General features: G+C 44.3%; 1 protein-coding gene across 1 annotated transcript in view; it reads right to left on the bottom strand.

The window, feature by feature from the left end:
- nr5a2 (nuclear receptor subfamily 5, group A, member 2) overlaps window positions 1-14,528 on the bottom strand; it is a 183,704-nt gene that overhangs the window by 67,950 nt on the left and 101,226 nt on the right. The window contains exon 5 of the mRNA XM_080196604.1: window positions 14,370-14,489. Coding sequence (XP_080052730.1) covers window positions 14,370-14,489 — 120 coding nt within the window. The remainder of the gene's footprint in view (window positions 1-14,369; window positions 14,490-14,528) is intronic.

Below are 14,528 nucleotides of genomic sequence, written 5' to 3' on the forward strand. Positions count from 1 at the left end.
GGGACCTGGGTTCGATTCCTGGCTTGGGTCACTGTCTGTGTGGAGTCGATACGTTCTTCCATTGTCTGTGTGGGGGTACTCCGTTTCCTCCTGCAGTCCGAAAGATGTACTGGTTAGGTGCATTGGCCATGCTAAATTCTCCCTCGGTGTGCTGGAGTGTAACAACTAGAGGTTTTTCAAGGTAACTTCATTGCAGTGTTAATGTAGGTCTACTTGTGATACCAATAAATAAAACTTTAAAGTGATTGACAAAGGGGCCATGACCTCTGGTTCTTGTACTTGATTAGTTTAAGAGACTCAATGCACATTACATCAAGACATTTTATAGTACTGTTTGATTCAATATGTATATCTCTAATTGATGGTTAGACCAGGGAAGTCGCTGAACTTCTATGGAGTGATTGAGATAAATAACATAGATATATTTCAGGGGAAGTTGGATTAGTAAATGAGGAAGAAAGGAACAGAATGTGAAGATGAAATGGGCAGATGAAGTAAACTGGGATGACATATGTGTGAAGAATAATCCCAAACGAGGGCACAGTTCTAAATAAGGCATCTCCAATTTAAAACAGAGATGAGGAAAGGTTTCTTCTCTTAGAGCATTATTAGTGTTTGGAATTCTCTCCAGTCAGCAGTGGAGGTCTTCTTATTGAATATATTCAAAATTGAGTTGCCAGTTTTTTGATTGGCAAGGGAGTCAAGGGTTATGGGGGAGACAGGAAAATGGAGTTGAGACCACAATCAGAACAGCCATGATCTTACTGAGAGGTGGACAAAGCTCGAGAGGCTGAATGGTCTATTCCTGCTCCTATTTTTTATGTTCTAATGAACACTGGTATAGATCTCTATAGTTAAATCATAGAATCCTACAATGCAGAAGGAGGCCATTTAGCCAATCGAGTCTGCACTGGCCACAATCCCCCCCAGGCTCTATCCCCATGCATTTATCCAAGCTAGTAACCCTGACACTAAGGGGCAATTTAACATGGCCAATTCACCTAAGCACACATCTTTGGGGTGTGGGAGGAAACCGGCGCAGACACAGGGAGAACGTGCAGACTCCACACAGACAGTGACCCAAGGCTGGAATTGAACCCGGGTCCCTGACGCTGTGAGGCAGTAGTGCTAACTACTGTGCCACCATGATCACCAGCTTCATTCTGTAAAAAAAATGCCCCTGTTCATTTCCTTGCTGAGCAAAGGATGGAAGGGCCAAATGATTGAATGAAATAAGTATTTGGGACCAAACAAGACATTGATCTACTCCGTCAAAGGAAGTATATTAATGTGAGAAAATTCACACAGTGAATATTTCCACTTTCAGCAACAATGCCAGTGGTTAAGAAGCAGATTTTTTTTTGCGATGGTGTGGTGGTGAGGGACAAGCAGTTTTTTGGAACTGAATCCACACATGCTCCAGTTAAGCAACAGGGTGGACTATGGCTTTAACCTAGACCCCAGTGTGACTGTCTATCCTTGTGGCAGCTTCTGCATGGCTTTGTGAAATCGAAAGAAGAATAGAGAATAAAATCACTCAAAAGATGGTATGAGTAGTGGGGTGGGGGGTTAGTGAGTAGGGTGGGGAGTTAGTGAGTGGGGTGGGGGTAGTGAATGGGGTGCGGGTAGTGAGTTGGGTGGGGCTAGTGAGTGGGGGGGGTAGTGAGTGGGATGGGGTAGTGAGTGAGGTGGGGGTAGTGAGTGAGCTGGGGGATAGTGAGTGAGGTGGGAGTTAGTGAGTGGGGTGGGGGTAGTGAATGGGGTAGGAGTATTGAATGGGGTGGGGGTTGTGAGTTGGGTGGGGATAATGAATGGGGTGGGGTGATAGTGAGTGGAGTGGGGTGTAGTGAGTGGAGTAGGGTGTAGTGAGTGAGATGGGGAGGTACTGAGTGGGATGGACGGTAGTGAGTGGGTTGGGGGGCAGAAAGTGAGGTGGAGGAGTAGTGAAGGGGGATAGTGAGTAGGTTGGGGGGTAGTGAGTGGGGTATGGAGTTGTGAGAGGTGGCAGGGTAGTGAGTGGGGAGGGGGTTAGTGAGTGGGGTGGTGGTAATGAATGGGGTGGGGGGTAGTGAGTGGAGGTGGGGGGGTAATGAGTGGGGTGGTAATGAGTGGGGTGGGGGTAGTGAGTTTTGTGGGGGTAGTAAGTGAGGTGGGGGGTAGTGAGTGGGATGGGGGTAGTGTGTGGGATTGAAGGTAATGAGTGGGGTGGGTGGTAGTGAGTGGGGTGGGGGGTTAGTGGGTGGGGTGGGGGTAGTGAGTTGAGTGGGGGTTAGTGAGTACGGTAGGGGTGAGTGAGTGGGATGAGGGCTTAGTGAGTGGGGTGGGGGATCGTGAGTGGTATGGGAGGTAGTGAGTGGGTGAGGGGGTAGTGAGTGGAGGTGGGGGGTAGTGAGTGGAGTGGTGAGTAATGAGTGGGGTGGGGGTAGTGAGTGGGGTGGGAGGTAGTGAGTGGTATGGGAGGTAGTGAGTGGGTGAGGGGGTAGTGAGTGGAGGTGGGGGGGTAATGAGTGGAGTGGTGAGTAATGAGTGGGGTGGGGATAGTGAGTGGGGTAGGGGGCTAGTGAGTGGGGTAGGGAGTAGTGAGTGGGATAGGGAGGCAGTGAGTTGGGTGGGGGTAGTGAGTGGGGTGGGAGGTAGTGAGTGGTATGGGAGGTAGTGAGTGGGTGAGGGGGTAGTGAGTGGAGGTGGGGGGTAATGAGTGGAGTGGTGAGTAATGAGTGGGGTGGGGATAGTGAGTGGGGTAGGGGGCTAGTGAGTGGGGTAGGGAGTAGTGAGTGGGATAGGGAGGCAGTGAGTCGGGTGGGGGTTAGTGAGTGGGATGGGGAGGCAGTGAGTAGGGTGGGGGTTAGTGAGTGGGATGGGGAAGAAGTGTGTGGGGTGGAGGGGTTCTGATCTCAGTCAATTTGAAAAACATTAACATTACAACTTCTTTCATGTGCTGTTTCCACACGTTGATAGTATTGGAAAGACAACAACGTTGTCTGGGTCTTTCTACAAGTGGAAATTCCTTTTGAATCCGTGCTTTGGCCAACAAGCTTACTGATAAAACTAAATATTCATTTGTAACCTAAGAGAGAAACTTGGACATCCAAGAATTAGCCATTAAATGTTGGGATCATTCCGGATATGTGTGACAGAGTGAGGCTAACTTTGTACGATTGTGTATAGTGTTTGATTGTGAATCATTAAAGTCAAAATGGCCCCAACTGTGTCCGCAGAACATTGAACTATGAAAGAGTTTGATCCTGTCTTCAGCCAACATACACACACACAAACACACACACACACACGTGCACATGTAAATACACACACACAAACACAAACTCACACACACACGCACACACACACACACACACATATATGCACACACAATGTTTTGCAACAGGGACCCTGGCTGGCCTCCTCCTCCTCCCTGAGCTCAAAGCCGCTGAGGGTGTACTCTTACTGGGATCAACAAGATCAGCACAGACCCAGGGATTGCAGGCTTCAATTTATCAGCAATTGATCCTTGGAACTCCTGATCTTCCCAACAACAGATGAGCCCAACAAATCAACGGGGCTGAAATAAAAACAGAAAATGCTGGAAATACTCGACAAGTAAGTGGCATCTGTGGAGAGAGACAGAAACAGTATTAACGTTTCGCCAGAGCTGAGTTCTTTCTTCACCGATGTTGACTGATTTGCCGAATATTTCCATGCTTTTCCTATGTTCATTTCAGATGCTTTTCTTTCGATGGACCATCGAAATGCATTGTTTCACAACTTTATGGTAAACCTGGACACCCTGAAACCCCAGTGCAGCAATGATCCCATTCTGCTGTTGTCTTATTCCACATTGAAGGGTTTTACAGCCAGAGAGTTACTGATACCTGCAATCCTCCAGACCATCATGAACACCATCTGCTGGGCAGCATGCTTTTGTAAGCAAGCTGGAGGATTCTCACAGTAACTTCATTGCAGTGTTAATGTAAGCCTATTGTGACACTAATAAATCAACTTATAAGTAGTTACGTTTGTGATCTGTTTTACCACAAAATTTTGATAGCAGGTTCGGCAAAGCCTGTGTACTTCATCGTATTTTAAGGTTTTTTTTGAAAAGTACAATGCACAAAAGTACAAGTGCCACTACAAGTCCAAACAAGATGTTATAGTTTGATGTACTTGAAACAGTAGCAATAGGAAGACAATTTTATATTAACAAGCTCTTCCTAATAAACTAACTTTGTCAGGAGATGCTTGTTGAAGGCTGTCATTTTAATCGAGTATAAAATAATAGAAGATAATGAACTGTTTGGCATCCAGCTTTTCCCCAGTGATGGTGCAACACCAGATGTTCATTAATCAAAGTATGCAAATACTAGCAAAATGCAACACTTGTACTGTGACAGACAACAAAGACTTGGACCCATGTTGTTTCTCAGCACGAATGTAAACCCAGCATTAATGGCTGGAAGAGGGAGTTTTACTCAGGGACAATGATGGGAAGAAGAGCAACTTTCTGCAAACTCAAAAGTATCCCACTGGCAGCTCAAAAAATCGATCAAAACAACTTTAAAGCAACACATTGGGCAGAATTTTACCGGCATGTCTGCCCAAGGGTCATACGATCCAGCCCAAGGCCAACAGAGAATGCCGTTTCTGAGCCTCGCCCGCCCCTGGAAAATTCCAGCCATTATCTGCATGTTTCTTGTACGGGAGCAGCAGAACTCAAATGATCAAAAATTCCTAAAGGGGGTATTGAGGTGAGTTTATATTTGAGAACTCTTGACATGCAGAGTCCCTGTGTTTGCCCAGGTTTCTTTCGGGTGTTCCGGTTTCCTCCCACAGTTGGAAAGACGTGCTGGTTAGGTACATTGGCCATGCTAAATTTTCCCTCAGTGTACCTGAACAGGCGCCGGAGTGTGGCAACTAGAGGATTTTCACAGTAACTCTACTGCAGTGTTAATGTAAGCCTACTTGTGACACTTGTAAATAAACTTCAAAAACTTACAGTTCAGAGTGAATCTGACTTCCCATTACGTCAAATCCTCAGAATTCAAAAGCATCCAATGAGAAAAAAAATGATCTGGCTATTTGATCCAAATATTGGGTTTTGAAGAGTAATAGCTTAAAGTGATATAATTTGTAAGTAGCACTTTGCCACACCAAGTTCTGTGAAATGCCTGGCGACCATCAGACATTTAAATGGACCTACCTTATATTAAGTTGCTCTTTTTCTATACCCTAGCTATGACTGTAACACTACATTCTGCACGCTCTTCTTTCCTTCTCCCCTATGTACTCTATGAACAGTATGCTTTGTCTGTATAGCGCAAGAAACAATACTTTTCACTGTATCTCAATACATGTGACAATAATAAATCAAATCAAATCAAAATATTTGGGGTTTACACCATCATTCAAAGTCAAAATGGCCCCAACCGTGTCTGCAGAGCCTTGGACTATGAAAGAGCTTGATCCTGTTCTCAGCCAACACACATGCACATTTACATGGAGCGAATGTTACCATCCTGGAAATGATGTGTAAAGATTGGCACGTATTTTCTTTTGTTCAGGGAGAGATTTCTTTGTTTGTGCTCAGTGAGGTGATGTTTGCTGTTTTATATGAATGCAGCAACCAGCCAGCACTAACTGCACTATTTGTTGACTGGCTTCTTCAACAAGTGGCGGCACTATTACGAGTAACTAGCATGTGTTAAACTTAGCTTTCACCTCTTAAAGAAGAGTTACATTTTGGTTTGTGGCAGACAAACCGGGAGACTTTGTGAGCTGAACCTGTGGACATTGATTAATGGCACAACATAGGAGAATGTGGGCTCTGAGTTTTCACATGCTGTATTGGAGGCTCTGATAGTAGAGATGCAAAATATTCACAGAGGATCTGAAGGCACTCTAGACACACAGGCCAGAATTTTCCAGTCCCTCCGCTGGCACGATCTTCCGGTCCCATTGATGTCAGCTTGCCACATTAGTCGTGGGGGAATCTGCCACAAGGGTCCATGGACTTCTGGCCACAGTCAAAAAGTAGTTGGAGCTGACAGCCCTGGCAGTCAGTGGAATAGGAGTCAAGCCCCAAGGAGCTGGATGCAGTGCTGCAAGAACCTCAATGACCTCAAACAGGTGGTCAAGGTAGGAGAATACATCTTCAAAGTTCAAATCCACTAGCCTCACACTCTGCTCAGAGAAACATACTCACAATCACATACCTCCCAACAAACTTCGATAAGTCACAACTCATTAAAGCTCACATTTATTGTTTCAGCTCACCCTCATTCACTGAGCAAGCCTCATGTGCACATTTCACAGCTTTCATGCATTACCAGTTTTTCAATCATGCCACATCACCCAAACATATTGCATGGAGGAGATGCTGCTGCTCATTTTTAACATACCCATTGCTGCAGTCATACTCAGTGGTGGGGCCGAAACTACTGATCCTGGTTTGATTCCCGGCTTGGGTCACTGTGTATGTGGAGTTTGCACATTCTTCCCGTGTCTGTGTGGGTTTCCTCTGGGTGCTCCGGTTTCCTCCCACAGTACAAAGATGTGCGGGTTAGGTTAGCCATGCTAAATTAGTGTCAGGGGGATTAGCAGGGTAAAAATGAGGGGTTATGGGATTGGGACCTGGGTGGAATTGTGGTCGGTGAAGACTTGACGGGCTGAATGGCCTCCTTCTGCACTATAGGGATTCTATGATGATGACAACATGTTTGTACCTAATTTTCCTTCTCATGTCTCTCTCCCACCTCATCCCACACTTCCTTTTGATTTACAAGCTGCAGATGGTGGAAGTTTGTACCTCCTACTTGCACCCGCACCCTGACCTTAACCTCATGCCTTTCTCCTTTTGAGTATCCAAGAACAGTAACCTGGCCAGGTGCTGGAGGAAAACCAAGCTGTCAGTGCTGTTGAAGGTAAAGCAATGTCACTCGATTTCACACATGCAGTTACTGGCTCAGATATCAACACTGTGCAATACATGAAGGATAGCAGAAAGGTGGTATCTGCGTGTGATGAGACATCAGGCATGAGTGCTGGGAGTGAAGGCGGTGTCAGGGAATGGTAACAAAGTGCCTGCTGACCGGAGAGTGAGGTAATGCATGAGTTCTGCAGCAGAGGAGCCAGGTGAGCACTCTGATGTGACAGGTTACAGAAGAAGCCTGATGGCTATGCAAAGCAAGAAAGGTTGTGAGAGGAAGAAAGCAAAGTACTGCAAATGCTGGATGCAGCTTTGACAATGGATCTTTTCTCTCCTTATGGATGATGCCAGACCTGCTGAGATTTTCCAGCATTTTCTCTTTTGGTTGCTGCATTGGAAGGCCTGTCAGAATGCTGGGATCAATGTTGAATCGTACGGGAGAATCCAACACCAACTTGGTACTGAGATTTGGCCAGAGCTTGGCTCCTGGTCTTTTAAGAATGGAATAGGTTGCCAACTCCATAAGGCACTCGTGAATATCACCGTGGTGCAGCATCTGATGGCCAACGTTGAAGCTTCCATTGCAGTACAAGTTGAAAACCCCCAACTACTGCAATGACAGAAGTCACACAAGCTCAGCTTGCTGCTGTGCAAGCTCAGGCTGTGCCCGTGGTGGCTATGAATTACAATACAGAATAACTTGCAGGCTGTCAAAGCAACCAAGCAATCTATCCTGCAACATCTTTCAGGGATTGCTGAGACACTGCACTGTGGGAGGATGATGGTGGCTCCATGAAACACGGGCTTTCTGCCCTCTCTCAGGAAGACACGATCCATCCTCACACCCCTGCCACTCCACCATGCTTTTGCCAGCTACCCAGCTGGAGCTGCTGCCTTCGGTGCAGTGCAAAGCTGGGCCTTCTTTGACCCAGAGCTGCCCCATGTATTCCTCCAGGATCATCTGCAGTCTCCTCCATTGAAAGTCAGCAGCCTTCCACCAGCCCTGTGCAGCCACTGGAGCAGCACTGCATAAGAGCACTAGGATAGTCAAGGCACACCAAAGACAAACATTAACAGAACACATTAATTGACTGTAATGAAAAATGGCACACTCTCAATTACACGTTTGATTTGAAATGTTTATTGAGTGGTGGCTTTTACTTTTGCATTGTGGCTGTAAATTCAGCCAAATGCCTGTTTCCTGTTACCAAAGACTGTTTATTGTGCACCGTACCTGCAGCCTACAGCCTACAACCTACGTCAGGACCTACAACACCGTTCTGGGTGGAGCAGCAGTATTAAAAGCCTCCGCTGACTGCTTCTCATTGGGCGAGTTTCTCCTTGCTCCAATAGAGGCTTGTACTCCAGGAAGTCCATCAATTGATGATCCCCCATGATCCTCTTGGCTGTCATAACAGTGGTCAATTGGACATCTCCCACCTCTGGTTCTTCTTTCTCCACCTCCTCTTGCTCCTGCTTGTCATGTAGTTGGTGACAAACGCACCAATGGAGAGGTTGTGCAACATAGTCTGTAAGTTCCGTAGGGCTCCTTCTGAATGGTCTGGACAATGGAAGGGCTGTTTCAGCATGCCAATGATATGTTCTGTCACACAGACTTTGAGTGTATGTACACTATAAACATGTAGGCTGCACACTGGAATCCTCAGCTATGGGGTCAGCAGATAGCCCTTGTCATTCAGTAGCCATCCACTGGAGGCCTAAATACAACTGACAGAGTGGAATATCACAGAATGAAGACATCATGGCTGCTACCAAGATACTGGGCATTGACCTGCATAATCCTCTGTCTTTGGTCGCATGCTAAGTGGGCATTGGGAAGTGTAAACCCTCTCAGTTCTGGCATAGGTCAGAGTTTACATGTGGTGCCCGCTGTGTGTGTGCACTCAATGGCACTCTGTACCATGAGGAAGTAGGCTTTCATAGCAAAGCTGTATGCTTGCTCTGCCTGCTTCTCTCTGCCAAAGGGTCAATGACCTTCCTCATCAAAATGTACAGCAACAGCCAGAAGAAATCAATCAGCAACTAATCTCTAGTGATTAGTGTACTGCTGAGGGCTCTCTCCTGTTACTGAACATCAGGTTAAAAACTAAGTGGACGAGATTCTCTGGCCTCCCCTCAGTGTTTTTCTCGGCAGCAGGAGGGAGCGTTGTGCTCTCTGGCAACGGGATACCCCAGTCCTGTCACTGTCAAAGGGGATTCCTACTGAAGCCATCCCACACTGCCAAGAAATACACACGGGGGTGCACCATCAGTGGGACCAGAGAATCCCTGCAAAGTGAACAAGCAGAGAATTCCAGCCAGCATTAGTCAGAGCAGTGAGTTCCAAAATAGGAGCACTAGCGTTGCATACTGATTAACATTATTTTGGACCTACTCAGCATTCTCCCAATGCCCACTCACTGTGCCCATGCTAATGCCTTCACCAATATTTCATCTGGTGCAATTTTAAGTGCAGTTTGCATTTGGAGCACCAACTGTGCAGGAAGTAGAAGCTCTTGACCCAAATACTCAAATCAAATGCAGATGATTCAAACTCAACTCAACTCTAAATGGATCAAAATGAAGAGTTCTGAAATGAACCACTGTTCTCAAAGTATTGTGACATATTGTAGAGCAACGAAGACAATCACTTAAGTTATGGTGCTTACTAAGCACAATCCACTGACGCAGTGACCCTCTGGTACTTCAGCAGCCCTTCTTTGTATACAAGCATAATTAAACAACTCTAAATACCTATTTGGCTAGTGGCTAATCACAGCCAAACCAAACTCTATCTTCACTCAACATTTAAACAATGTTCCATTCTTAATCTCCCTCTTTCACAGATACACACACAAAGCTTTGCAAAGGGCTACTGGATAGAATTCAGGATTGGTACTGGTTGTCTACTTCAGCCATTCTGTCATAGAATTTTTTTTTGTTTATATCCCATTCAATCCAATCAAAGTCCAATTCAAAGTTTCAGCAAGTGAGATATTTTAGATCCATGCTGTTAAGACAGGATCCCACTTCCTGTCTTGGGCTTGATTTACATGATCCAAGCTGATTGGAGCAGGCATTGCACCTTCTCCTCTTAGCCAAAAGGCCTAGATGCGGCTTTAAAAAGTTGCTTCAAATGAAGCCTCAGTGTAACCTCATGACTTCAACCAAGTGCAGAATGCCAAAACTATACTTGATCTTAGCCAAGATTGGTCAAACCAATCTCACACACCCCCCACCCCCTCGCACCATGATGAGCTGCCTATATGAACTACTGAAACTCATGTGATGCTCACAAATCCATAGTATAGTTAGGTAGGAAGTGTCACAATTTTGACCCAGTGGTGTTGAATTTTCAAGTCAGGATGGTGTGTGGTTCAGAGTAATGTTAGCTTTTTTAACAGAAAACTTCTTGGTGAATGGACTTTCCTAATTTATTGATAAAGAAAACAATTGGAGATTAGCATGTAAAGAGGAAGCATGTACACTCTGCTAGGGGAAGAAAACCCCTTAAGATACATTTTAATTACAACTTAACCTTAAAGCTGTCCTGACTTTTATTTATTGTAATTATTTTAAAAAATCCATAGTAACCTAATCTAGCAGGTTTAAGCTGTTGTTCTGCGACACATTATATTAAAACTTCAAAGCTTTGAAAATCCTCTCAGCTCAAAGCATTAGGCCTTAATTATAAATAACCTGCTGTTAGGATACCAATCAAACCACAAACAATAGTCTGCATGCAGATAATGCCATAAGACAAAAAATTATTATTCCTTTTATTTAGCCTTTGGCTGCTTTTCTTTTGTCACACACGATATATCAAACCTATCATGTTATGTAGACTAGATAACAAACAGAAGCCTGCAGAAAAATTAGCACCAGTGAGGCAGAGGACTTCTCCGAGAACTATTGATTAAGTAACAAAGGAACATGCCAGTCATGGTCAGTAATTTAAGCTGCCGCGTCCTTTAATTACTTTAAAGAGTAGTGTGCAAGTCACACTCTGATAGTTGGTATTTTATGCTCTGCAGACACAGGGGAATGACTTGTAGGTTTCTGTTCAAAATAACCACTGTAGGATTGGGGACTGATTGTAAAGAAGTCTGACTTGAAGGCAGTACGGTTTTGAGCGTGCAAGGCAAAGCTATAGAATGGTAGTTGTGAGTATTTTTTGTATTCACACTGGATGAACTGTTACTTTCAATCCCTCTATGTTATGACTTACGTGCTCACACAATAGAGCTCTACTTCATTCCCCCAGCTCTGTGACCAGCCAGACTCCAGGGTTGAAACACCAAAGTACACGTCGGTAAACAAACGGGAGCAATCATACCAGGAAGATAAACTTAAAAAAGAGACCAGATTTGGAAATTCCATTTTGTAACAGTTAAACATTTACAGCTCATAGCCACAGAAGGAATTAAGAGCACTGTATCTGTTAAAGGGACTGGTTCTACTTACCTCAACGTTAATTGGTCAGGGAAAGGTTATAAAGACTGGATAATTGTGTGCTAGATAAGCATGTAATTTCTTCAGTGTATGCAATGTTCCATTGTTGTTTGAAGGAAGGGATGGCTATTGTAGCACAGCAGCTTGACAGTTGTTACAAGTATTGTTTCAGATGCTCACCATAGGCTGCTCTCTACCCTAGACCTTTTGCTAACATCAGTTCATCCAAAACTTTGCTATCCATAGTCTATCCTGCACCAACTCCCACTTATCTATCACTCCTCACCTTGCTGAATGACATCAGCTTTTGGTTCTTCAACACCTCAAACTGAAAATTCTCACCCCCATATCTTTAAATTCTTTTCATGGCCTCTTCCCTCTTGGCTCTGTGTTCTCCAACAGCACAACAACCACCTCTGAACTCCCCATTCCTCTTTTACAGGCCCCTTGTTTGTTCCCCCTTCCCTCTGCCTCTCATTAGGTGGTTGCACCTTCAGCAATTTAGGTATTTGGCTCTGAAAGGCCTGCTCCAGGTCCCTCCTTCAAACCCAGTACTTTGACCAAGCTTTTCACCACCATTGCTGACATCTCCTTCCTCAGGATAGGATGCATTTGTTTTTGAATTATGCCTCTGTGAAGCATCTTAGGTCATTTATCTGCATTGACGGTGCTCTATAAATCTGAGCTATGTTGATGAAATGTTACAGAGAGTGCATTTTGCATGTAGCTAATTTAAAATGACAGGATGGCTGAAGCACCCTGGGTTTGTGATTACCTCTCTACAGTTGTTCATTTATCTCCATCACACTGTTGGGCTCCATAACTTTGCCAGATAATTTCTACTGCTTTAACTGTCAGCAGAAAAGTGGGACAGAGAAAAAAAAAGTGATGATGAACAATAAGTACTATTAATGTAAATGAAAGAAGGGCACATCAATTGCTGGGGAATTTTAGAGGCAATTCAGTCAAGGTTTACTAGACTATTACAAGGAATGGGCATGTTGTCTTATGAGGAAAAGTTGGTGAGGTGAGATTTGTATCATAAAATTTAGAAGAGTAAGAGACGACTTGATCAAAGCCTTTAAGATCATTAGGAGTATTGAAAGGCTGGATGTGGAGAGGGTGTTTCCTCTTGTGGAAGAATCTGGAACTAGGGATCACTGTTTACAGGGTCACTCATTTAAGACAAGGATGAGGAGACAATTTTCCTCTCAGACGGTTGCGAGTCTTTGGAATTCTCTTCCACAAATAGCAGTGGAAGCAGAGTCTTTGAATATTTTTAAAGAAGAGTTGGATTCTTGATTAGCAAGGGGCTGAAAGGTTATCAGGGGTAGGCAGGAATGTGGAATTGAAATCAAAATCATATCAACCATAATATTATCGAATGGCAGAGTAGGCCCGAGGGGCTGAGTGCCTACCCTTGCTCCTAATTTATTTGTATGATTGTGTGACAGATTCATTGGAATGGGCGGCACGGCGGCACAGTGGTTAACACTGCTGCCTCACAGTGCCAGGGGCCAGGGTTCAATTCTGGCCTTGGGTGGAATTTGCACATTCTCCAAGTGTCTGCATGGGTTTCCTCTGAGTGCTCCAGTTTCCTCCCATACTCCAAAGACCACCAGGTTAGGTGGATTGGCCATGCTAAATTGACCCTTAGTGCCAGGGGATTAGCAGGGTAAATATGTGGGTTACGGGAATAGGGTCTGGGTGGGATTGTGATCAGCACAGGCTCAATGGGCTGAAGGCCTCCTTTTGCACTGTAGGTATTCCATGATTCTATGAATTTGAAGAGCCATTAAATTAAAGTTTCAGGTATGAACTTCCATAAAAACCCAGTAGTTAGTCAGATGTCTCTGACTGTAGTGTTTAAGAGTAATATCACACATACCTGTTAGTGTTGTTTGAAAAATAAAGCAGCAAATTGGAGCTTGAAATAACAATTAAATTCTTTAGAAGAAATCTCAGGGTTAGATTCTGAAACGTTATGGCAAAAACCACAATCCAAAACTATGGGTCTACGTCACCACCTTTAGAAAGTCGATTCATTCAGATGGAAAACCAAATTAATTAATAGAATAAAGTTGCTCATTTCAATTCAGCAAGGTTGACGTTGCTTTATTACTGCTTCCAGAAGTATAACTAAAAACCGGGATTTCTCAGTAATTGAAAGCAATCCACGATTCCTGTTTTTCCTTCAATTTTCTGAATGTAGGCATTACTGGCAAGACCGGCATTTATTGCCCCTCCCTAATTGTCCTGAGATGGTAACATCTGATCACTGTTAACCACGTTCATTCATAGGTGCTGGTGGAGTACAGGTGTTAGTCTGTGACACTGACACAACTGAATCAGAAGTGTACCTTTCTCCTCCTGTGAGGTGTCATTGGTAATCATTCAGGGCAAAAACAAAACAGGGCGGCCAACACTGGGCCAAATGGCCTCCTTCTGCACCGTAATCATTCTGTAATTCCTGAAACAATGGTGGTAGTTTGAGGCAATTGAGTAGCTTGCCAGGTCACTTGAGAGGGCAGTTAAGGATCAGCCTCATTGCTGTAGGACTGCAGTCACAGATAGACCAGACTGAGTAAGGATAACAGGCTTCCTTCTCTAAAGGACAATGTTGAACCAGTTAGGTTTTTGTGAAATCTCACAGCCTCCTGGCCATTTTTCCTTTAAACCTTTCATATTCTCTAACTGAGATTATTAGACCAGCCTCTGGATTACTGATCTGCTAACTAACCACTACCATTCCAAATGATTATAGGAATCGACAACAACTATGATTGCATGATGATGAATATAGCTATGCTGGGAGGTATTGATTTTAGTTTTCCTGCCACAGAGCTGAAAGCAAACAGTGAGCATGTTTGGGAAAGAACAAGATTCAATCTTGTATTCTCATTGACCTCTATGTCAAATGTGATGAAAAGGTCAGAGAAAGGTAACTTGCTCCCAAGACATTTATTTTTGGAGTCAAGCAAGCCTCTTCTGTACTCACCTGTTGCCCAGTAACAAGGAGGATTGCACCCTCTTTCCAATGCGCCACTTGCCTATAAATGTGATCCAAGATTAAAAGCTCACTCCAGCAATTCTGAAGAAGTTTCATTTGGTCATCAACCTGCCGAACACAAAAATACACTGGGTCAACTTAACAAAT

Source organism: Carcharhinus amblyrhynchos, chromosome 9 (genome assembly GCF_965287045.1).
Source record: "Carcharhinus amblyrhynchos chromosome 9, sCarAmb.v2.hapA, whole genome shotgun sequence".
Taxonomy (NCBI): domain Eukaryota; kingdom Metazoa; phylum Chordata; class Chondrichthyes; order Carcharhiniformes; family Carcharhinidae; genus Carcharhinus; species Carcharhinus amblyrhynchos.